General features: G+C 64.3%; 1 protein-coding gene across 1 annotated transcript; it reads right to left on the minus strand.

Annotated features, from left to right (window-relative positions):
- Positions 1 to 423: 423 nt before the first annotated feature.
- On the minus strand, positions 424 to 24,057 carry HIF3A (hypoxia inducible factor 3 subunit alpha). The gene is made up of 15 exons (XM_069882681.1): positions 24,019 to 24,057; positions 18,127 to 18,317; positions 16,488 to 16,624; positions 14,662 to 14,746; positions 13,956 to 14,068; positions 11,240 to 11,424; positions 9,637 to 9,743; positions 6,921 to 7,068; positions 5,617 to 5,717; positions 3,782 to 3,939; positions 2,178 to 2,240; positions 1,815 to 2,068; positions 1,154 to 1,232; positions 613 to 679; positions 424 to 485 (listed from the first exon to the last, which is right to left on the minus strand). The coding sequence occupies exons 1-15, from the start codon at positions 24,039 to 24,041 to the stop codon at positions 424 to 426; spliced, it is 1,773 nt and encodes a 590-aa protein (XP_069738782.1). The 5' UTR covers positions 24,042 to 24,057.
- Between the last annotated feature and the right edge of the window lie 579 nt (positions 24,058 to 24,636).

The raw sequence follows: 24,636 nt of genomic DNA on the forward strand, positions 1-24,636 counted from the left end.
GCAAAAATGGGGGGGGGGGGCAAGTTGGAGGGGGGGGAGAAAGGGGGGGGGATGTGAGGGTCCTGGGGAGGGGGGGTAAAGGTCCCGATGGGGGGGGGCAAAGAGGGGGGCGGATGTGGGGGCTCCTGCGGGGGGAGGCAACGGGGGGTGAATGGGGGTCCCCATGTGGGGGGGGGTGGAGGTGAATAGGGGGGATTTGGGGGTCCCGGGGGGGGGTCCATGGCTTTTGGTGCCCCCCCCTTACGTTGGGGGGGTCAATTTTTGGGGGGGGTGTCCCCCCCAGGTTGTTTTTTTTTTTCTTTGCCCCCCCCTTGTGGGTTGGGAGGGGAGTTTTGGGGGGTCCTCATTGGGAGGGGGTGTTTTGGGGGGGTCCCCGTTGAGGTTTGGGGGGGATGGGGGGGGGTTTGCTTTGTGCCCCCCCCCTCAGTTGCTCTCCAAGGCCTGGGGGGGGGGCTCCTTCTCAGGGGGCTCCTCAGCCAGCAGCACTGGAGGGGGGGGGTGTCACTCGTTAGTACCCCTCGTTTCTGCCTCCGCGCGCCCCCCCCATTTCACCCCTATTTTTCACCCCCCTTTAATTATCGGGGTGTCCGTCGTCCCCCCCCCTCAACTCACCAAGCGGCTGCTCCAGCCCCAGGGTGGGGGGGGTCAGGCCAGGGGGGGCCCCGCTCAGTAGCAGCCCCTGGGGGGGGAGTGGGGGGAGCACATGGGGACAATGTGGGGACAGGATGGGGGACAGGGCACCCCGCCCCCCCCACAATGTCCCCCCCTGCCCCCCAATATCTGCCCCCATCCTCCATGTCCCCCCCCTGCCCCCCCATGTCCCTCAATATCCCCCATGGCCCCTCTGTCCCCCCCTGCCCCCCAATATCCCCCCTGTCCCCTCTGTCCCCCCCCGTCCCCCCTGCCCCCCAATATCCCCCGTGTCCCCCCGTCCTCCAATTTCCCCATGTCCCCCCTGTCCCCCAATATCTCCCCTGTCCCCCCATGTCCCCCGGTATCCCCCTGTCCCCCCCCCGTCCCCCCCTGTTCCCCCATCCCCCCAGTTCCCCCATCCCCTCCTGTCCCCATGTCCCCCCCTGTCCCCTTAATATCCCCCATGTCCCCCCCCGTCCCCCCAGTGCTCCCCATATCCCCCCCCCAGTCCCCCCCATACCAGCCCCAGGGGGGGGCTCAGGTCGAGCTCGGGGCGCTTCTGGGGGGCCCCCACGTCCTCCAGGCTGGGGTCTCGTGCCCTGGGGACAGCCACCCAGTCAGAGGCCCCCCCACCCCAGCACCCCCACATCAGCCGCCCCCCACCAGCCCCCTTAAGCCCCGCCCCTCCCTTAAGCCCCGCCCCCTCAGGCAACGCCCCTCGCTTAAGCCCCGCCCCTCGGACATCGCCCCTTTAAGCCCCGGCCCCTCCTTTAAGCCCCATCCCCATCCAGACCCCCCCCTTAAGCCCCGCCCCCTTAAGCCCCATTCCTCAGGCACCGCCCCCTTAAGCCCCACCCCCTCCCTTAAGGCCCATTCCCAGGCCCCGCCCCTTAAGCCCCGCCCCTTCCCTTAAGCCACGCCCCCTCCCTTAAGCCCCATACAGGCACCGCCCCTTAAGCCCCGCCCCCTCCCTTAAGCCCCGCCCCACTCTTAGAGCCTCCCCCTAAGCCCCGCCCCCTCTCTTAGCCCCGCCCCTCAGCCCCTGCCCCACGTGCCAACCCACCCCCTTTAGCCCCGCCCACTCGCACGGACACGCCCCCATTAGCCCCGCCCCCACTCTTAGCCCCGCCCCCCGCGCTCTCCCATTGGCCACGCCCACTCTCCCCACAAGCCCCGCCCACCTCTTCCTGGCGCCGCGCGGCGGGGGGGGCCCCGCGAGGGCGGGGTCGCTGCCCCAGCGCGGGAGGGCGGGGCCCGAGCGGGGGGCGGGGCCGGGGCAGCTGCGCGCGCGCGGCCGAGGGGGCGGGGCCTGAGCCTTGGGGGCGGGGCCTGGGGGGCGCTGGCCACGCCCCCTCGGAGCCTCGGCCCCCCCCAGCTGGAAATCGCCGTCCATGGGGATGTAGGGGGCCAGCATGGCCAGGTCCAGGGGGGGCACCTGGGGACAGGTGAGGGGGGGGACAGGTGAGACCCCCAGCACGGCCAGGTCCAAGGGGGGCACCTGGGGACAGGTGAGGGGGGACAGGTGAGACCCACCCCCCCCTTACCTGTAGGGTTGTGCTTCCCCTATGGAGCTTCTGCACCTCCACATGTGCCTCGGTCCCAGGGGTCTGGGGGGGGGGCAACCATGGAACCCCCAGAGACCCCCCCCATAGAGACCCCCCCACCCCATAGACCCCCCCCATTCTCAGTGCCCCCCACCCCATTGCCCCCCCATTGCCCCCCCCAGTGTCCCCCACCCCATAGACCCCCCACTCTCAGTGCCCCCCACCCCATAGACCCCCCCATTGACCCCACTCAGTGCGCCCCCACCCCATAGCCCCCATTCCCATTGCCCCCCACCCCATAGACCCCCCATAGCCCCCATTCCCATTGCCCCCAACCCCATAGACCCCCCCATTCTCAGTGTCCCCCACCCCATAGACCCCACATTCTCAGTGTCCCCCACCCCATAGACCCCCCATTCCCATTGCCCCCCACCCCATAGACCCCCCCATTCTCAGTGTCCCCCACCCCATAGACCCTCCACTCTCAGTGCCCCCCACCCCATAGACCCCCCCATTGACCCCACTCAGTGCACCCCCACCCCATAGACCCCCCCATTCTCAGTGCCCCCCACCCCATAGACCCCCCATTGCCCCCCACTCAGTGCCCCCCACCCCATAGACCCCCCATAGCCCCCCCACTCAGTGCCCCCCCACCCCATAGACCCCCCACTCTCAGCGCCCCCCACCCCATAGACCCCCCATAGCCCCCATTCCCATTGCCCCCCACCCCATAGACCCCCCCATTCTCAGTGTCCCCAACCCCATAGACCCCCCACTCTCAGTGCCCCCCACCCCATAGACCCCCCCATTGACCCCACTCAGTGCGCCCCCACCCCATAGACCCCCCCCATTCTCAGTGCCCCCCACCCCATAGACCCCCCATTGCCCCCCACTCAGTGCCCCCCACCCCATAGAACCCCCATAGCCCCCCTACTCAGTGCCCCCCCACCCCATAGACCCCCCACTCTCAGTGCACCCCACCCCATAGACCCCCCATTGCCCCCCCATTGCCCCCCCACCCCATAGACCCCCCCCATTCTCAATGCCCCCCACCCCATAGACCCCCATTGCCCCCGACTCAGCGCCCCCCACCCCATAGACCCCCCCATTCTCAGTGTCCCCCACCCCATAGACCCCCCATTCTGAGTGCCCCCCACCCCATAGACCCCCCATAGTCCCCCCACTCAGTGCCCCCCCACCCCATAGACCCCCCACTCTCAGCGCCCCCCACCCCATAGACCCCCCCATTCTCAGTGTCCCCCACCCCATAGACCCCCCATTCTGAGTGCCCCCCACCCCATAGACCCCCCATTGCCCCCCCACCCCATAGACCCCCCCATTCCCATTGCCCCCCACCCCATAGACTCCCCACTCTCAGCGCCCCCCACCCCATAGACCCCCCATAGCCCCCATTCCCATTGCCCCCCACCCCATAGACCCCCCCACTCTCAGCGCCCCCCACCCCATAGACCCCCCCATTCTGAGTGCCCCCCACCCCATAGACCCCCCATAGCCCCCCCTCAGTGCCCCCCCCCATAGACCCCCCCATTGCCCCCCCACCCCATAGACCCCCCCCCCTTCTCAGCCCCCCCCCCCCAGCTCACGGGGCTGCGGGGTCTGCGGGGGGGGGTCTCCGGGGGGGGGTCGAATATCGGGGCGAGCAGGCGGGCGAGTTCGGGGGAGCAGAAGCGCCGGGGGTCGCGCAGCAGAGCCGCCTCGCAGACGTGGGGGGGGCGCACGAACGCCAGCACCCGCGGCCCCCCTGCTGGAAAACAGGGGGGGGATGGCACCCCAAAACCCTCCTGGGACCCCCAAAACCCTCCTGGGGTCCCAAAACCCACCCTGGGACCCCCAAACCCTCATAAAACCTCATCCCCGGGACCCCAAAACCCTCCTGGGGTCCCGATCCCCCCCTCCAGGACCCCAAAAACCCACCCCTGGGACCCCCAAAATCCCCCCTGGGACCCCAAAACCCTCCTGGGATCTCAAAACCCCTCCAGGACCCCAAACCCCACCCCTGGGACCCCCAAAACCTCATAAAACCTCACCCCCGGGACCCCAAAACCCTCCTGGGATCCCGATCCCCCCCTCCAGGACCCCAAACCCCACCCCTGGGACCCCCAAAACCTTATAAAACCTCACCCCCGGGACCCCCAAAACCCTCCTGGGATCCCAACCCCCCCCCAGGACCCCAAAACCCACCCCTGGGACCCCCAAAACCTTATAAAACCCACCCCCTGGGACCCCCAAAACCCTCCTAGGATCCCAACCCCTCCCCCCACCCCCAAAAGAAACCGAAATCCCTCCTGGGACCCCCAAAACCACCCCAGGACCCCAAAACCCACTCCTGGGACCCCCAAACCCATCCCAGGACCCCCAAAATCCCCCCTGGGACCCCCCAAACCCTCCTGGGATCCCAACCCCCCGCCAGGACCCCAAACCCCAACCCTGGGACCCCCAAAACCCTCCTGGGATCCCAAAACCCACCCTGTGACCCCCAAACCCTCATAAAACCTCATCCCCGGGACCCCAAAACCCTCCTGGGATCCCGACCCCCCCCCAGGACCCCAAAACCGACCCCTGGGACCCCCAAAACCTTATAAAACCCACCCCCTGGGACCCCCAAAACCCTCCTGGGACCCCCAAGCCCCCCGCGGGTTCCCCAAACCCCCCTGGGACCCCCCCAGAACCTCCCAGTGCCCCCCCCATTTCCCCCTGCCCCAGTGCTCCCAGTGCCCCCCCATGATCCCAGTCCCGCACCCAGTTCTCCCAGTGTCCCCCTCCCAGTGCCCCCCAGTCTCACTCCCAGTGCTCCCAGTGCCCCTCCCAGTGCCACATTGCCCTCTCCCAGTGCTCCCAGTGCCCCCTTCCAGTATGACCCCCACCCCCAGTGCCACATTGCCCCCCCCAGTGCCACATCGCCCCCTCCCAGTGCTCCCAGTGCCCCTCCCAGTGCTTCCAGTGCCCCCTCCCAGTATGACCCCCACCCCCAGTGCCACATTGCCCCCATCCCAGGGCTCCCAGTGCCCCTCCCAGTGCTCCCAGTGCCCCCTCCCAGCATGACCCCCACCCCCAGTGCCCCCCCCAGTGCTCCCAGTGCCCCCCCCAGTGCTCCCAGTGCCCCTTCCAGTGCCACATTGCCCTCTCCCAGTGCTCCCAGTGCCCCCTTCCAGTATGACCCCCACCCCCAGTGCCACATTGCCCCCCCCAGTGCCACATTGCCCCCCTCCCAGTGCTCCCAGTGCCCCTCCCAGTGCTCCCAGTGCCCCCTCCCAGTATGACCCCCACCCCCAGTGCCACATTGCCCCCCCCAGTGCCACATTGCCCCCTCCCAGTGCTCCCAGTGCCCCTCCCAGTGCTTCCAGTGCCCCCTCCCAGTATGACCCCCACCCCCAGTGCCACATCGCCCCCTCCCAGTGCTCCCAGTGCCCCCAGTCACCGAGGCCGCCGTCGGGGGCCTGGGGGGGGGGCAGGGGTCGCCCCTCCCCACGGGGTCTCGTCTGCTCCAGCGACAGCACCAAACCCCCCTGCTCCACCGGGCTGCGGGGGGACACGGGTTGGGGACACGGACAGGGACAGGGGGACAGTGATGGGGACAGTGATGGGGACAGGGGGACACGGACGGGGGACAGGACAGGGACAGGAACAGGTGGACAGGACAGGGGGACAGTGATGGGGACAGGGGGACAAGGGGATTGGGGACAGGGATGGAGCCATGGGGACAAGGACAGGGACAGGGGACATGGGGAGGGGGACAGGGGACATGGGGACAGTGATGGGGACAGGGGGACAGGGAAAGGGGGGGCAGGGATGGGGACAGGGACATGGGGACAGGGACCTGGGGACAAGGATGGGGGGACAAGGAATTGGGGACAGGGGGACAAGGACAGGAGGACAAGGACATGGGGACAGGGGCTTGGGGACAGTGGGACAGGGGGGACCCCAACCCCTCCCATGGGGTAGTGCCCCCAAAACATTCAGACAAGCTACTCCTGTCCCCATGTCCCCATGTCCCCGTGTCCCCTGTCCCCACCTGAGGACGCAGGTGAGGCACACGATGCCCTCTCTCTGTCCCTGTCCCCGTGTCCCCGTGTCCCCTGTCCCCACCTGAGGACGCAGGTGAGACACACGATGCCCTCTCTCTGTCCCCATGTCCCCGTGTCCCCGTGTCCCCTGTCCCCACCTGAGGACACAGGTGAGGCACACGATGCCCTCTCTCTGTCCCTGTCCCCGTGTCCCCATGTCCCCTGTCCCCTGTCCCCACCTGAGGACACAGGTGAGGCACACGATGCCCTCTCTCTGTCCCCATGTCCCTGTGTCCCCGTGTCCCCTGTCCCCACCTGAGGACGCAGGTGAGACACACGATGCCCTCTCTCTGTCCCTGTCCCCGTGTCCCCGTGTCCCCTGTCCCCACCTGAGGACGCAGGTGAGGCACACGATGCCCTCTCTCTGTCTCTGTCCCCATGTCCCCATGTCCCCGTGTCCCCTGTCCCCTGTCCCCACCTGAGGACACAGGTGAGGCACACGATGCCCTCTCTCTGTCCCTGTCCCCGTGTCCCCGTGTCCCCGTGTCCCCGTGTCCCCTGTCCCCACCTGAGGACGCAGGTGAGACACACGATGCCCTCTCTCTGTCCCCGTGTCCCCGTGTCCCCGTGTCCCCTGTCCCCACCTGAGGACGCAGGTGAGGCACACGATGCCCTCTCTCTGTCCCTGTCCCCGTGTCCCCGTGTCCCCTGTCCCCACCTGAGGACGCAGGTGAGGCACACGATGCCCTCGGGCTGGGCGCTCCGGCTGTTCCCGATCACGGTCGCCTGGGTCTGAGCCCACAAGAAGCCTCCGCGCTTCGCCAGGAACCGGTACTGGTTTGTCACCGCCTGTCCCTTGCTCAGCACTGGGGACACCGCCGGGGGGGGTCACCAGGTGGGTATTGGGGTGCCCCAGGGGGATATTGGGGTGCCTAGAGGTGTCCAGATGGGATATTGGGGTACCTAGGGGTGCCCCAAGGGGATATTGGGGTGCCCAGATGGGATATTGGGGTTCCTAGAGGTGCCCCAGGGGGATGTTGGGGTGCCTAGAGGTGCCTTAGGGGGATAAAGGGGGTGCCTTGGGGGGATATCGGGGTGTCTAGAGGTGTCCAGATGGGATATTGGGGTGCCCAGATGGTATATTGGGGTTCCTAGAGGTGCCTTAGGGGGATAATGGGGATGCCTTGGGGGGATATTGGGGTGTCTAGGGGGGCCTCAAGGGGATATTGGGGTTCCTAGAGGTGCCTTAGCGGGATATTGGGGAGCCCAGATGGGATATTGGGGTTCCTAGAGGTGCCTCAGGGGGATGTTGGGGTGCCCAGATGGGATATTGGGGTTCCTAGAGGTGCCCCAGGGGGATGTTGGGGTGCCCAGATGGGATATTGGGGTTCCTAGAGGTGCCTCAGGGGGATATTGGGGTGCCTAGAGGTGACTTAGGGGGATAAAGGGGGTGCATTGGGGGGATATTGGGGTGTCTAGAGGTGTCCAGATGGGATATTGGGGTGCCCAGATGGTATATTGGGGTTCCTAGAGGTGCCTTAGGGGGATAATGGGGATGCCTTGGGGGGATATTGGGGTGTCTAGGGGGGCCTCAAGGGGATATTGGGGTTCCTAGAGGTGCCTTAGCGGGATATTGGGGAGCCCAGATGGGATATTGGGGTTCCTAGAGGTGCCTCAGGGGGATAATGGGGGTGCCTTGGGGAGATATTGGGGTGTCTAGAGGTGTCCAGATGGGATATTGGGGTTCTTAGAGGTGCCCCAGGGGGATGTTGGGGTGCCCAGATGGGATATTGGGGTTCCTAGAGGTGCCTCAGGGGGATATTGGGGTGCCTAGAGGTGACTTAGGGGGATAAAGGGGGTGCATTGGGGGGATATTGGGGTGTCTAGAGGTGTCCAGATGGGATATTGGGGTGCCCAGATGGTATATTGGGGTTCCTAGAGGTGCCTTAGGGGGATAATGGGGATGCCTTGGGGGGATATTGGGGTGTCTAGGGGGGCCTCAAGGGGATATTGGGGTTCCTAGAGGTGCCTTAGCGGGATATTGGGGAGCCCAGATGGGATATTGGGGTTCCTAGAGGTGCCTCAGGGGGATAATGGGGGTGCCTTGGGGAGATATTGGGGTGTCTAGAGGTGTCCAGATGGGATATTGGGGTTCTTAGAGGTGCCCCAGGGGGATGTTGGGGTGCCCAGATGGGATATTGGGGTTCCTAGAGGTGCCTCAGGGGGATATTGGGGTGCCTAGAGGTGACTTAGGGGGATAAAGGGGGTGCATTGGGGGGATATTGGGGTGTCTAGAGGTGTCCAGATGGGATATTGGGGTGCCCAGATGGTATATTGGGGTTCCTAGAGGTGCCTTAGGGGGATAATGGGGATGCCTTGGGGGGATATTGGGGTGTCTAGGGGGGCCTCAAGGGGATATTGGGGTTCCTAGAGGTGCCTTAGCGGGATATTGGGGAGCCCAGATGGGATATTGGGGTTCCTAGAGGTGCCTCAGGGGGATAATGGGGGTGCCTTGGGGAGATATTGGGGTGTCTAGAGGTGTCCAGATGGGATATTGGGGTTCTTAGAGGTGCCCCAGGGGGATGTTGGGGTGCCCAGATGGGATATTGGGGTTCCTAGAGGTGCCTCAGGGGGATATTGGGGTGCCTAGAGGTGACTTAGGGGGATAAAGGGGGTGCATTGGGGGGATATTGGGGTGTCTAGAGGTGTCCAGATGGGATATTGGGGTTCCTAGAGGTGCCCCAGGGGGATATTGGGGTTCCTAGAGGTGCCCCAGGGGGATATTGGGGTGCCCAGATGGGATACTGGGGTTCCTAGAGGTGCCCCAGGGGGATGTTGGGGTGCCTAGAGGTGCCTCAGGGGGATAAAGGGGGTGCCTTGGGGAGATATTGGGGTGTCTAGAGGGGTCCAGATGGGATATTGGGGTTCCTAGAGGTGCCCCAGGGGGATATTGGGGTGCCTAGAGGTGCCCCAGGGGGATATTGGGGCGCCTAGAGGTGCCTTAGGGGGATAATGAGGGTGCCTTGGGGGGATATCGGGGTGTCTAGAGGGGTCCAGATGGGATATTGGGGTTCCTAGGGGTGCCCCAAGGGGATATTGGGGTGCCCAGACGGGATATTGCGGTTCCTGGAGGTGCCTTAGGGGGATATTGGGGTGCCTAGGGGTGCCTCAAGGGGATATTGGGGTTCCTAGAGGTGCCTTAGCAGGATATTGGGGTGCCCAGATGGGATACTGGGGTGCCCCAGGGTGAATTGGGGGGATATTGGGGTGAAGGAGGTTTTGGGGTGCTGGGGGGTTTTGGCATGCAGGGAGGATTTGGGGTGCAGGGGTTTAGGGTGAAGGAGGTTTTGGGGTGCTGGGGGGGGTTGGGGTGCAGTAGGTCGGGGTGCAGGAGGTTTTGGGGTGCAGGGGTCCAGGTTTCGGGGTGCACTCACGCGTGTGGACGCTCCTGCTGAGGGTGTCGGAGTCGAGCGCGTGGACGTACTCGTAGAGGGAGCAGCCGAGCAGCTCCTCGGGGCCGTACCCCAAAACCTCCCCGATCCTGAGCACCCCGACATCAGGGAGGGCCCCCCGCACCCCAAAAACCGCTCCCCGGGGCCTCGGGGCTCGGCTTTGGGGGTTCAGGGTGCTTTGGGGGGTTTAGGGCAGTTGCAAGGCTGGTTTTAGGGGGTTCAGGGTGTTTTCGGGAGGTGTAGGGGGCGGGTTTGGGGGTTCAGGGTGTTATGAGGGTGGGTTTGGGGGTCAGGGAGGGATTTGGGGGTTCATGGTTTGGGGTTCAGGTCAGTTTGGGGGTTCAGGGCCGTCTGCAGGGGCAGGTTTCAGGGTTCAGGGCAGGTTTTGGGGTGGGTTTTGTGCTCGTTTTGGGGGTTCAGAGTGGGTTTTGGGGCTGGATTTGGGGGTTCAGGGTGGGTTTGGGGCTGGATTTGGGGGTTCAAGGTGGGTTTGGGGCTGGTTTGGGGGGTTCGGAGTGGGTTTTGGGGCTGGATTTGGGGGTTCAGAGTGGGTTTTGGGGCTGGATTTGGGGGTTTGGAGTGGGTTTGGGGCTGGATTTGGGGGTTCAGGGTGGGTTTGGGGCTGGTTTTAGGGGTTCAGAGTGGGTTTTGGGGATGTGGGGTGGTTCTTTGGGACTCCAAGTGGGTTTTGGGGCTGGTTTTTTTGGGGTTCATGGTGGGTTTTGGAGGTTTAGGGGTGTTTTGGGGGGTTCTGAGTGTTTTTTGGGGGGTTCTGAGTGTTTTTTGGGCTTCTGTGTGGGTTTGGGTCGTTCAAGGTGGGTTTTGGATATGTAGGGCTGGTTTTTGGGGTTCAGGGTGGGTTTTGGGGCTGTTTTTGGGGACATAGGTGTGGTTCTTTGGGGTTCTGGGTGGGTTTTGGGGATGTAGGGGTTGTTCTTTGGGGTTCCGAGTGGGGTTTTGGGGGGTTCCAGGTGGCTTTGGGGCTGGTTTTGGGGGTTCAGGGTGGGTTTTGGGGATGTAGGGGTTGTTCTTTGGGGTTCCGAGTGGGGTTTTGGGGGGTTCCAGGTAGCTTTGGGGCTGGTTTTGGGGGTTCAGGGTGGGTTTTGGGGATGTAGGGGTTGTTCTTTGGGGTTCCGAGTGGGGTTTTGGGGGGTTCATGGTAGGTTTGGGGCTGGTTTTGGGGGGTTCAGGGTAGGTTTGGGGCTGGTTTTGGGGGCTTCATGGTGGGTTTGGGGCTGGTTTTGGGGGGTTCAGGGTAGGTTTGGGGCTGGTTTGGGGGGGTTCATGGTAGGTTTGGGGCTGGTTTTGGGGGGTTCATGGTAGGTTTGGGGCTGGTTTTGGGGGGTTCATGGTGGGTTTGGGGCTGGTTTTGGGGGTTCAGGGTGGGTTTGGGGCTGGTTTTGGGGGTTCAGGGTGGGTTTTGGGGATGTAGGGGTGGTTCTTTGGGGTTCCGAGTGGGTTTTTTGGGGGTTCTGGGTGGGTTTTGTGCTCGTATTGGGGGGGTTCAGGACGGGTTTTGGGGGGTTGAGGGCCGGTTTTGGGGTTCGGGGCCGGTTTTGGGGTTCAGGGCTGGTTTTGGGGTCACCTCTCGTCGCAGTAGGTGAAGCGCATGTCCATGCTGTGGCGCGTGAGCACGGTGCCCGAGCCCAGCGGGTGCTCGAGGGCGGCCGGGTGGGCGATGGCCTCGCAGATGAGGACGAGGCAGCGCAGGGGGGGGGCGCCCCCCCCGGGCCCCGCGTACGACCGCATGCGCCCCACGCACTGCAGAACCTGGGGGGGGGTAACGTGAACCCCAAAACCCCCCAGGAACCCCCCAGGACCCCCAATCCCCATACCCCATGTCCCCATATCCCCATGTCCCCACGTCCCCATATCCCCCTGTCCCCATGTCCCCATGTCCCATGTCCCCATGTCCCCATATCCCCATGTCCCCATATCCCCCTGTCCCCATATCCCCATGTCCCCCTGTCCCCATGTCCCCATGTCCCATATCCCCATGTCCCATGTCCCCATGTCCCCATGTCCCCATGTCCCCATATCCCCATGTCCCATATCCCCATGTCCCCATATCCCCATGTCCCCATGTCCCCATATCCCCATGTCCCATATCCCCATGTCCCCTTGTCCCCATATCCCCATGTCCCCATGTCCCCATGTCCCCTTGTCCCCATATCCCCATGTCCCCATGTCCCCATGTCCCCATATCCCCATGTCCCCCATATCCCCATGTCCCCATATCCCCATGTCCCCATGTCCCATGTCCCCTTGTCCCCATATCCCCATGTCCCCATGTCCCCATATCCCCATGTCCCATATCCCCATGTCCCCATGTCCCCATGTCCCCATGTCCCCCTGTCCCCATATCCCCATGTCCCCCATCCCCATGTCCCCATATCCCCATGTCCCCCTGTCCCCATATCCCCATATCCCCATGTCCCCACGTCCCCATATCCCCCTGTCCCCATGTCCCCATGTCCCCATGTCCCCATATCCCCATGTCCCCTTGTCCCCATGTCCCCATGTCCCCATATCCCCATGTCCCCATGTCCCATGTCCCCATGTCCCCATATCCCCATGTCCCCATATCCCCCTGTCCCCATATCCCCATGTCCCCCTGTCCCCATGTCCCCATGTCCCATATCCCCATGTCCCCATGTCCCCATATCCCCATGTCCCATATCCCCATGTCCCCATATCCCCATGTCCCCATGTCCCCATATCCCCATGTCCCATATCCCCATGTCCCCTTGTCCCCATATCCCCATGTCCCCATGTCCCCCTGTCCCCATATCCCCATGTCCCCATGTCCCCTTGTCCCCATATCCCCATGTCCCCATGTCCCCATATCCCCATGTCCCCCATATCCCCATGTCCCCATATCCCCATGTCCCCATGTCCCATGTCCCCTTGTCCCCATATCCCCATGTCCCCATGTCCCCATATCCCCATGTCCCATATCCCCATGTCCCCATGTCCCCATGTCCCCATGTCCCCCTGTCCCCATATCCCCATGTCCCCCATCCCCATGTCCCCATATCCCCATGTCCCCCTGTCCCCATATCCCCATATCCCCATGTCCCCCTGTCCCCCTGTCCCCATGTCCCCATGTCCCCATGTCCCCATGTCCCCTTGTCCCCATGTCCCCATGTCCCCATATCCCCATGTCCCCATGTCCCATGTCCCCATGTCCCCATATCCCCATGTCCCCATATCCCCCTGTCCCCATATCCCCATGTCCCCCTGTCCCCATGTCCCCATGTCCCATATCCCCATGTCCCCATGTCCCCATATCCCCATGTCCCATATCCCCATGTCCCCATATCCCCATGTCCCCATGTCCCCATATCCCCATGTCCCATATCCCCATGTCCCCTTGTCCCCATATCCCCATGTCCCCATGTCCCCCTGTCCCCATATCCCCATGTCCCCATGTCCCCTTGTCCCCATATCCCCATGTCCCCATGTCCCCATGTCCCCATATCCCCATGTCCCCCATATCCCCATGTCCCCATATCCCCATGTCCCCATGTCCCATGTCCCCTTGTCCCCATATCCCCATGTCCCCATGTCCCCATATCCCCATGTCCCCCTGTCCCCATATCCCCATGTCCCCCATCCCCATGTCCCCATATCCCCATGTCCCCCTGTCCCCATATCCCCATATCCCCATGTCCCCCTGTCCCCATATCCCCATGTCCCCATATCCCCATGTCCCCATGTCCCCATGTCCCCATATCCCCATGTCCCCCATATCCCCATGTCCCCATATCCCCATGTCCCCCATATCCCCATGTCCCATATCCCCATGTCCCCATGTCCCCATGTCCCCATGTCCCCCTGTCCCCATATCCCCATGTCCCCCATCCCCATGTCCCCATATCCCCATGTCCCCATGTCCCCATATCCCCATATCCCCATGTCCCCCTGTCCCCCTGTCCCCATGTCCCCATGTCCCCATGTCCCCATGTCCCCATATCCCCATGTCCCCTTGTCCCCATGTCCCCATGTCCCCATATCCCCATGTCCCATATCCCCATGTCCCCATGTCCCCCTGTCCCCCTGTCCCTCTGTCCCCATGTCCCCATGTCCCCATATCCCCATGTCCCCATATCCCCATGTCCCCATATCCCCATATCCCCATGTCCCCATGTCCCCCTGTCCCCCTGTCCCTCTGTCCCCATGTCCCCATGTCCCCATATCCCCATGTCCCCATATCCCCATGTCCCCATATCCCCATATCCCCATGTCCCCATGTCCCCCTGTCCCCATGTCCCCCTGTCCCCCTGTCCCTCTGTCCCCACCTTCCACGAAGCGGCTTTCAGGTTGAGGCACCGTCCCCTGCCGCTCAAGGTGCTTTTCATGCGCAGAGCGAAGCTGCGCCCCGAGCGCTCCCCCCGCCGCCTCGGGGCCCCCCCTGAAGGAAAATTGGGGGGCTGAGGATTTTGGGGGTTCCCAGAGGTGTTTAGGGGGGGATTTGAGGGCGTCCCAGAGGATTTGGGGGGGGTCCCAGTGGTGCTTAGGGGGGGATTTGGGGGGTCCCAGTGGTGTTTAGAGGGGATCTGAGGGGGTCCCAGGGGTGTTTTGGGGGGATTTGGGGGGGTCCCAGAGGATTTGGGGGGGTCCCAGTGGTGCTTAGGGGGGGATTTGGGGGGTCCCAGTGGTGTTTAGAGGGGATCTGAGGGGGTCCCAGGGGTGTTTAGGGGGGATTTGGGGGGCCTGAAGGATTTGGGGGGGTCCCAGGGGTGTCTAGGTGGGATCTGGGGTGGGCTGAGGATTTGGGGGGGTCCCTGGTGTGTTTAGGGGGGGTATTTGGGGGGGTCCTAGAGGACTGGGGGGGTCCCAGGGGTGTTTAGGGGGGATTGGGGGGGGCTGAGTGTCTTGGGGGGTCCCAGGGGTGTTTAGAGGTGGATTTGGGGGGTTCCCAGAGGGTTTGGGGGGGTTCCAGGGGTGTTTAGGGGGGATCTGGGGGGGTCCCAGAGGGTTTGGGGGGGTCGCTGCTGCTCTGACCGTGCCGGGCGCTGAGGGCGTCGTGCAGCTCCTCGTGATCACACGGGTGCACGAAGTCGAAGACGCTGTGGCCGATGAGCTCCAGCTGCGGGGACGGCAACGCCTCGCACGAGGGGATCCTCGCACGAGGATCCTCGCACGAGCACCTCAGGACGAGCCCCCTCGCATGAGGGTCCTCGCACGAGCACCTCAGGACGAGCCCCCTCGCACGAGCACCCACATGCCAGCCCCATCGCACGAGGATCCTCGCACGAGCACCTCAGGACGAGCCCCCTCGCACGAGCACCTCAGGACGAGCCCCCTCGCACGAGGACGCTCGCACGAGCACCTCAGGACGAGCCCCCTCGCACGAGGATCCTCGCACGAGCACCTCAGGACGAGCCCCCTCGCACGAGGATCCTCGCACGAGCACCTCAGGACGAGCCCCCTCGCACGAGGATCCTCACACAAGCACCTCAGGACGAGCCCCCTCGCACGAGGATCCTCGCACGAGCACCTCAGGATGAGCCCCCTCGCACGAGGGTCCTCGCACGAGCACCTCAGGACGAGCCCCCTCGCACGAGGATCCTCGCACGAGCACCTCAGGACGAGCCCCCTCGCACGAGGGTCCTCGCACGAGCACCTCAGGACGAGCCCCCTCGCACGAGGATCCTCGCACGAGCACCTCAGGACGAGCCCCCTCGCACGAGCACCCACATGCCAGCCCCATCGCACGAGGATCCTCGCACGAGCTCCTCAGGATGAGCCCCCTCGCATGAGGATCCTTGCACGAGCACCTCAGGATGAGCCCCCTCGCATGAGGATCCTTGCACGAGCACCTCAGGACGAGCCCCCTCGCACGAGGATCCTCGCACGAGCACCTCAGGACGAGCCCCCTCGCACCAGCCCCTCAAACCAGCCCCCTTGCACGAGGATCCTCGCACCAGCCCCCTCGCACGAGGATCCTTGCACAAGCACTCGGGCACCAGCCCCCCTTGCACGAGCATCCACACAGTCCTGGGCTGTCCCCCTCCCTTTTCTCCCCCCGAACCCCAACAGGGAGGACCCTGCCCCCCCCCCGAACCCCAATATGGGGTCCCTGACCCCACCCCCAACCCAATAGGGGGGTCCCTGCCCCCCCCCCAACCCCAATAGGGGGGTCCCTCCCCCCCAAAAAAACCCAAAGTGGGATCCCCAGCCCCCCTCTCGAACCCCAAAAGGGGGTTTCTGACCCCCCCAAACCCCAAAAGGGGGTCCCTGCCCACCACCCCGAACCCCAACAGGGGGATCCCTGCCCCCCCCAAACCCCAAGAGGGGGATCCCTGCCCCCCCCAAACCCCAACAGGGGGGTCCCTCCCCCCCAAAAAGGGATCCCCACCCCCCCTCCTGAACCCCAACAGGGGGTCCTGCCCCCCCAAACCCCAAAAGGGGGTCCCTGCCCACCACCCCGAACCCCAATATGTGGTCCCTGCCCCCCCCCAAAACCCAAGAGGGGGATCCCACCCCCCCAAAACCCAAAAGGGGGTCCCTGCCCCCCCTCCCAAACCCCAACAGGGGGGTCCCTGCTCCCCCTCCTGAACCCCAACAGGGGGTCCTGCCCCCCCAAAACCCCAAGAGGGGGGTCCCTTGCCCCCAAAGCCCAAGGGGGGGTCCCCACCCCCCCTCCTGAACCCCAACAGGGGGTCCTGCCCCCCCAAAACCCCAAGAGGGGGGTCCCTTGCCCCCAAAGCCCAAGGGGGGGTCCCCACCCCCCCTCCTGAACCCCAACAGGGGGTCCTGCCCCCCCAAACCCCAAGAGGGGGGTCCCTCCCCCCCAAAAAACCCAAAAGGGGGTCCCCCCCCCCCACCTGGCTGAGCCCCAGCAGGCGGTTGACGTTCTCGGAGAGGAAGATCATGTCCCCCCCCTCGCTCAGAACCATCACGAAGCCGCCCAGGGCCTGCAGGTAACACGCGTCCACGGCCTCGCCCGACGCCGACCACGCTCCTGGGGGGACACGGGGAGGGGGGTCACGGGCAACCGGGGGGGTCCCAGAGGTTCTAGAAGGTCCCATGGAGTCCTGGGGGTTTCTAGATCCCATGGGTTCCTAGAGATTCCAGGAGGTCCCATGGGTTCCTGGGGGTTCCTAGGTTCCATGGGTTCCTAGAGGTTCCTAGAAGGTTCCATGGGTTCCTGGAAGTTCCTAGGAGGTCCCATGGAGTCCTGGGGGTTTCTAGATCCCGTGGGTTCCTAAAGATTCCAGGAGGTCCCATGGGTTCCTGGAGGTTCCTAGAAGGTCCCATGGATTCCTGGAGGTTCTAGGAGGTCCCATCGATTGCTAGAGGTTCCTAGAAGGTCCCATGGGTTCCTGGAGGTCCCTAGAAGATCCCAGGGATTCCTGGAGGTTCTAGGAGGTCCCATGGGTTCCTAGAGGTTCCTAGAAGATCCCATGGATTCCTGGAGGTTCCTTGATGCCATAGGTTCCTAGAGGTTCCTAGAAGGTCCCATGGGTTCCTGGAGGTTCTTAGAAGGTCCCATGGGTTCCTAGAGGTCCCTAGAAGATCCCATGGATTCCTGGAGGTTCTAGGAGGTCCCACGGGTTCCTAGAGGTTCCTTGGTCCCATGAATTCTTGGAGGTTCTAGGAGGTCCCATGCCTTCCTAGATGCTCCAGGAGATCCCATGGGTTCCTAGAGGTCCCTAGGAGATCTCATGGATTCCTGGAGGTTCTAGGAGGTCCCATGCCTTCCTAGATGCTCCAGGAGGTCCCATGGGTTCCTAGAGGTCCCTAGAAGATCCCATGGATTCCTGGAGGTTCTAGGAGGTCCCATGGGTTCCTAGAGGTCCCTAGAAGATCCCATGGATTCCTGGAGGTTCTAGGAGGTCCCATGGGTTCCTAGAGGTCCCTAGAAGATCCCATGGATTCCTGGAGGTTCTAGGAGGTCCCATGCATTCTTGGAGGTTCTAGGAGGTCCCATGGGTTCCTAGAGGTTCCTTGGTCCCATGGATTCCTAGAGGTTCCTAGAAGGTCCCATGGGTTCTCGGAGTTTCCTAAATGGTCCCATGGGTTCTTGGAGTTTCCTAGAAGGTCCCATGGGTTCCTGGAGGTTCCTAGAAGGTCTCATGGATTCCTGGGGGTTTCTAGATCCCGTGGGTTCCTAGATGCTCCAGGAGGTCTCATGGGTTCCTAGAAGATCCCATGGGTTCCTAGAAGATCCCATGGATTCCTGGAGGTTCTAGGAGATTGCATGGGTTCCTGGAGGTTCCTAGAAGGTCCCATAGATTCCAGGAGGTTCCTTGGTCCTACGGGTTCCTAGAGGTTCCTAGAAGGTCCCATGGATTCCTGGAGGTTCTAGGAGGTCCCATGGGCTCCTGGAGGTTCCTTGGTCCCATGGGTTCCTGGAGTTTCGTAGAAGATCCCATGGGTTCCTAGAGATTCCTAGAAGATCCCACGGATTCCTGCAGGTCCCCCGGGTCCCGGAAGGTTCCGGAAGGTTGCGGATGTCCTCACCGTGGGCGAGCAGGCGGTGGACGCGCAGGTAGCTGAGGGTGAGGCGCATGATGGTGGCTTTGTCCAGGTGGGAGCTGACGGCCCGGCCGAAGGGCAGCGCGTGTGCCAGCTGGAAAAACACCTCGGCCTCGCGGCTCCGGCGGCTGCGGGCGGCGTCCCGGGAGCGCTCGCGGCGCAGGGCCGGGCTCAGCCTGCAACCAGTCACACCAGTGCCTCCCAGTGCCTCCCAGTGCCTCCCAGTGCCTCCCAGTACAGCCCAGGGACACCCAGTGACACCCAGGGACACTCAAGGAGACCCAGGGACACCTCGGCCTCGCGGCTCGATGGCTGCAGGTGGCATCCCAGGAGCGCTCCTGGCACAGGACTGGGCTCAGCCTGCAACCAGTCACACCAGTGCCTCCCAGTGCCTCCCAGTGCCTCCCAGTACAGCCCAGGGACACCCAGTGACACCCAGGGACACCTCGGCCTCGCGGCTCGATGGCTGCAGGTGGCATCCCGGGAGCGCTCAGCCTGCAACCAGGACACACCAGTGCCTCCCAGTACAGCCCAGTGCCTCCCAGTGCCACCCAGGGTGCCCGTGTGTCTGTACAGGGGTGTGTCCGTGTGTCTGTCCATGTGTCCGTGTGTCCGTGTGTCCCTGTGTGCATGCAGGGGGCTGTGTCCGTGTGTCTGTACAGGGGCTGTGTCCGTGTGTCCGTGTGTCTGTACAGGGGGTGTGTCTGTGTGTCCGTGTGTCCGTGTGCATGTCCATGTGTCCGTGTGTCCGTGTGTCTGTACGGGGGGTGTGTCCGTGTGTCTGTACGGGGGGTGTGTCCATGTGTCCGTGTGTCCATGTGTCTGTACAGGGGTGTGTCCACGTGTCCGTGTGTCCATGTGCATGTCCACGTGTCTGTGTGTCCGTGTGTCTGTACAGGGGGTGTGTCCGTGTGTCCATGTGCATGTCCATGTGTCCGTGTGTCCGTGTCCATGTGTCTGTACAGGGGGTGTGTCCGTGTGTCTGTCCATGTGTCTGTCTGCATGTCTGTGTGTCCCTGTGTGCATGCAGGGGGCTGTGTCCGTGTGTCCGTGTGTCTGTACAGGGCGTGTGTCTGTGTGTCCGTGTGCATGTCCATGTGTCCGTGTGTCTGTATAGGGGCTGTGTCCATGTGTCCGTGTCCGTGTGTCCGTGTGTCCGTACAGGGGGTGTGTCTGTGTGTCTGTACAGTGGGTGTGTCCGTGTGTCCGTGAGTGCGTCCGTGTGTCCGTGTGTCTGTACAGGGGTGTGTCCGTGTGTCTGTCCATGTGTCTGTCTGCATGTCTGTGTGTCCCTGTGTGCATGCAGGGGGCTGTGTCCATGCGTCCGTGTCCGTGTGTCTGTACGGGGGGCGTGTCTGTGTGTCTGTACAGGGGGTGTGTCTGTGTGTCCGTGTCCGTGTGTCCATGTGTCTGTACAGGGGTGTGTCCACGTGTCCGTGTGCATGTCCACGTGTCCGTGTGTCTGTACAGGGGGTGTGTCCGTGTGTCCGTGTGTCTGTCCATGTGTCCGTGTCCATGTGTCTGTACAGGGGCTGTGTCCGTGTGTCTGTCCATGTGTCTGTGTGTCCATACGGGGGTGTGTCCGTGTCCGTGTGTCTGTGTGTCTGTACAGGGGGTGTGTCGGTGTGTCTGTACAGGGGGTGTGTCCGTGTGTCTGTGAGTGTGTCCGTGTGTCCGTGTGTCTGTCCATGTGTCCGTGTGTCCATACGGGGGTGTGTCTGTGTCTGTGTGTCCGTGTGTCTGTCCATGTGTCTGTCTGCATGTCTGTGTGTCCCTGTGTGCATGCAGGGGGCTGTGTCCATGTGTCCATGTCCGTGTTTCTGTACGGGGGGTGTGTCCGTGTGTCTGTACAGGGGGTGTGTCCGTGTGTCCGTGTCCGTGTGTCCGTGTGTCTGTACGGGGGGTGTGTCCGTGTGTCTGTACAGGGGGTGTGTCTGTGTGTCCGTGTCCGTGTGTCCATGTGTCTGTACAGGGGTGTGTCCACATGTCCGTATGCATGTCCACGTGTCCGTGTGTCTGTACAGGGGGTGTGTCCGTGTGTCCGTGTGTCTGTCCATGTGTCCGTGTGTCCGTGTCCATGTGTCTGTACAGGGGCTGTGTCCGTGTGTCTGTCCATGTGTCTGTGTGTCCATACGGGGGTGTGTCCGTGTCCGTGTGTCTGTGTGTCTGTACAGGGGGTGTGTCCGTGTGTCTGTGAGTGTGTCCGTGTGTCCGTGTGTCTGTCCATGTGTCCGTGTGTCCATACGGGGGTGTGTCTGTGTGTCCGTGTCCATGTGTCCGTGTGTCTGTACAGGGGGTGTGTCCGTGTGCCCGTGTGTCTGTCCGTGTGTCCATACGGGGGTGTGTCCGTGTGTCCGTGTCCGTGTGTCCGTACAGGGGGTGTGTCTGTGTGTCTGTACAGGGGGTGTGTCCGTGTGTCCGTGAGTGTGTCCGTGTGTCCGTGTGTCTGTACAGGGCGTGTGTCCGTGTGTCCGTGTCCATGTGTCTGTACAGGGGCTGTGTCCGTGTGTCTGTCCATGTGTCTGTGTGTCCATACGGGGGTGTGTCCGTGTCCGTGTGTCTGTGTGTCTGTACAGGGCGTGTGTCCGTGTGTCCGTGTCCATGTGTCTGTACAGGGGGTGTGTCCATGTGTCCGTGTGTCTGTCCATGTGTCCGTGTGTCCATACAGGGGTGTGTCCGTGTGTCCGTGTCCGTGTGTCCGTGTGTCTGTACAGGGCGTGTGTCCACGTGTCCGTGTGTCTGTACAGGGGGTGTGTCTGTGTGTCCATGTGCATGTCCATGTGTCCGTGTGTCCGTGTGTCCGTGTCCATGTGTCTGTACAGGGGGTGTGTCCGTGTGTCTGTCCATGTGTCCGTGTGTCCATACGGGGGTGTGTCTGTGTGTCTGTGTCTGTGTGTCCGTGTGTCCGTACAGGGGGTGTGTCTGTGTGTCTGTACAGGGGGTGTGTCCGTGTGTCTGTGAGTGTGTCCGTGTGTCCGTGTGTCTGTACAGGGCGTGTGTCCGTGTCCGTGTGTCCGTGCAGGGGGTGTGTCCGTGTGTCTGTGTGTCCATACGGGGGGGTGTGTCCGTGTGTCCGTGTGTCTGTCCGCATGTCCGTGTGTCCATGTGCGTGTCCATGTGTCCGTGTGTCCGTGCAGGGGGTGTGTCCACGTGCCCGTGTGTCCATACGGGGGTGTGTCCGTGTGTCCGTGTCCGTGTGTGTGTCCGTGTGTCCATGTCCATGTGTCTGTACAGGGGGTGTGTCCGTGTGTCTGTCCATGTGTCCGTGTGTCTGTGTGTCTGTACAGGGGGTGTGTCCGTGTGTCCGTGTGTCTGTCCATGTGTCCGTGTGTCCATATGGGGGTGTGTCCGTGTGTCCGTGTCCGTGTGTCCGTACAGGGGGTGTGTCTGTGTGTCTGTACAGGGGGTGTGTCCGTGTGTCCATGTGTCTGTACAGGGGGTGTGTCCATGTGTCTGTCCATGTGTCCGTGTGTCCATACGGGGGTGTGTCTGTGTGTCCGTGTCCGTGTGTCCGTGTGTCTGTACAGGGGGTGTGTCTGTGTGTCTGTACAGGGGGTGTGTCCATGTGTCCATGAGTGTGTCCGTGTGTCCGTGTGTCCGTGTGTCTGTACAGGGGGTGTGTCCATGTGTCCGTGTGTCCGTGTAGGGGGTGTGTCCGTGTGTCCGTGTGTCCGTGCACGGGGTGTGTCTGTGTGTCCATGTCCATACGGGGGGTGTGTCCGCGTGTCCGTGTGTCCGTGTGTCCGTGTGTCTGTCCGTGCGGGGGGGGGGGGGGCGGGGGGCGTGTCCGTGTGTCTGTCTGCGTGTCCGTGTGTCCGTGCGGAGGCTCGGGACGGGCTGTTCCTGTTCCTGGCACGGAGCCCCCGGGGCCGCAGCCAAGAAGGGGGGGGGGGGGGGGAGGGGGGGGGGGAAGGGGAGGAGGAGGGGGGGGGGAGGCACCGATACAGCCCATAATATGCAAATGAGCCCCTAATGCCCGCAGAGAGAACTGGGGGGGACTGGGAGGGACTGGGGGGAACTGGGAGGGACTGGGAGGTGAACTGGGGGGACACTGGGAGGCACTGGGGGCAACTGGGGGGACACTGGGGGGACACTGGGAGGCACTGGGGGCAACTGGGGGGACACTGGGGGGCACCGGGTGGAATTGGGGGGGCACTGGGAGGAACTGGGAGACACTGGGGGGAACTGGGAGGCACGGGGGGGCACTGGGAGGCACTGGGGGGGCACTGGAGGCACTGGGAGGCACTGGGAGGCACTGGGAGGCACTGGGGGGGAACTGGGGGGGAACTGGGAGGCACTGGGAGACACTGGGAGGCACTGGGAGGCACGAGGCTCGCACGAGGCTGGCACGAGGACCCCTCCAGCCGACTCGTGCGATGCACGAGGACGTCGCAGCCTCGCACCTCAATGCCCTCGTCACACCGCCCCCCCCCCCCCCAAGTCATTTACCCCCCCCGGGGACCCCCCCGAGGGCTAGAACCTGCCCCCCCAGGGGGGTTCTTACCCCGGGACCCCCCCCCCCCAGAGACCAGAATCTGCCCCCCAGGGGAGGTTTTGCCCCGGGACCCCCCCCCTAGAGACCAGAATCTGCCCCCCCCGGGGGGTTCTTACCCCAGGACCCCCTCCTAGAGACCAGAATCTGCCCCCCCCAGGGGCTTCTTGCCCCGGGACCCCCCCCAAAAGTGCCACAATCTGCCCCCCCGGGGGTTCTAGCCCCAGGACACCCCCCCTAGAGACCAGAATCAGCCCTCCCTGGGGTTTTCTTGTCCGGGACCCCCCCAGAGACCAGAATCTGCCCCCCCAGGGGGTTCTTTTCTTGGGACCCCACCCCCCAAGTGCCAGAATCTACCCCCTCCGGGGGATTCTGACCCCAGGACCCCCCTTAGAGACCAGAATCTGCCCCCCCCGGGGGCTTCTTGCCCCGAGACCCCCCCTAGAGACCGGAATCTGCCCCCCCCCAGGGGCTTCTTGCCCCGGGACCCCCCCGAAAGTGCCACAATCTGCAACTCCGGGGGTTCTAGCCCCAGGGCACCCCCCCCGGACCCCGTTCCTGCCCCCCTCGGGGGTTCTTACCCCAGGACCCCCCCCCCCCGAGACCAGAATCTGCCCCCCCGAGGGGTTCTTGCCACAGGACCCCGCCCCCCCAGTGCCAGAATCTGCCCCCCCCGGGGGATTCTGACCCCGATACCCCCCCCTAGAGACCAGAATCTGGCCCCCCCGGGGTTTTCTTGCCCCGGGACACCCCCCAGAGACCAGAATCTGCCCCCCCAGGGGGTTCTTTTCTTGGGACCCCCGCCCCCCAAGTGCCAGAATCTACCCCCTCCGGGGGATTCTGACCCCGGGACCCCCCCCTAGAGACCAGAATCTGCCCCCCCCCAGGGGGTTCTTGCCCCAGGACCCCCCCCAGGGCCCCGTTCCTGTCCCCCCCGGGGGATTCTGACCCCGGGACCCCCCCCTAGAGACCAGAATCTGCCCCCCCCAGGGGGTTCTTGCCCCAGGACCCCCCCCAGGGCCCCGTTCCTGTCCCCCCCGGGGGATTCTGACCCCGGGACCCCCCCCTAGAGACCAGAATCTGCCCCCCCATGGGGTTCTTTTCTTGGGACCTCGCCCCCCAAGTGCCAGAATCGGCCCCCCCCCGCGGGCTTCTGACCCCGGGACCCCCCCAAACTGAAAGAACCTGCCCCTCCCCGGGGCTTCTTGCCCCGGGACCCCCCCCCCCAGAGCCCCGTTCCAGCTCCCCTCGGGGGGTTCTTACCCCAGGACCCCCCCCCAGAATGCCAGAATCTGCCCCCCCCGGGGTTTTCTTGCCCCGGGACCCCCCCCCCAGGGCCCCGTTCCAGCCCCCCCCCCCCCCACCACGGGGGTCCCGGTCGGTACCTCGCCCCGGGCCGCCCGTCCATGGCCGCCGCCGCCGCCTCCTCCTCCTCCTCCACCCCCCACAACAACCCTGCGGGCCCCCCCCCCTCCCCTTCCCCCGAGCCCCCCTCCCCGGACACGCCCCCCCGGGCCACGCCCCCCTCCTCCTCGTTGGCTGCCGGCCAACGCCCCCAGCCTCAGCCACGCCCCCTCTGTGGCCACGCCCCCTCTGTGGCCACGCCCCCTGAGGCCACGCCCCCTGAGGCCACGCCCACTCGGCTCAAGCCACGCCCCCTCCTGGCACGCTGCGGGGCCCCCCCCCAATATATTGGGCCACGCACCCATCGGCGACCGTAGGCCACGCCCACTCTGGCCACGCCCCCTCCACAGCGAGGGCCTCCCAGGCCACGCCCCCTGCTGCCTTTAAGCCCCGCCCCCTCTGGCAAGCAGCCAGGCCTAGGCAGGCGCTTAGGCCACGCCCCCCACCCCCCGGCGCCACCGTGGCCGAGACTAAGCCCCGCCCCCTTAAGCCCCGCCCACTTTGCCCCACTCGGCCACGCCCATCCTGGCTCAGGCCACGCCCCCAACCTCTAGGCCACGCCCCCTGGCAACCAGCCAACCCCCTCGCCAGGACCCACC

The sequence above is a fragment of the Phaenicophaeus curvirostris genome, unplaced genomic scaffold (assembly GCF_032191515.1).
Source record: "Phaenicophaeus curvirostris isolate KB17595 unplaced genomic scaffold, BPBGC_Pcur_1.0 scaffold_277, whole genome shotgun sequence".
NCBI classification, from domain to species: domain Eukaryota; kingdom Metazoa; phylum Chordata; class Aves; order Cuculiformes; family Cuculidae; genus Phaenicophaeus; species Phaenicophaeus curvirostris.

Excerpts from the sequence above, each read along its gene's own strand:
- HIF3A (XM_069882681.1), bottom strand. The coding sequence starts at position 24,041 with ATGGACGGGCGGCCCGGGGCGAG. Across the intron at positions 2,069-2,177 it reads GGGGAAGCACAACCCTACAG|GTGCCCCCCCTGGACCTGGC; the intron begins GTAAGGGGGGGG and ends ACCTGTCCCCAG. Across the intron at positions 486-612 it reads GGGGCTGGAGCAGCCGCTTG|TGCTGCTGGCTGAGGAGCCC; the intron begins GTGAGTTGAGGG and ends CCCCCCCTCCAG.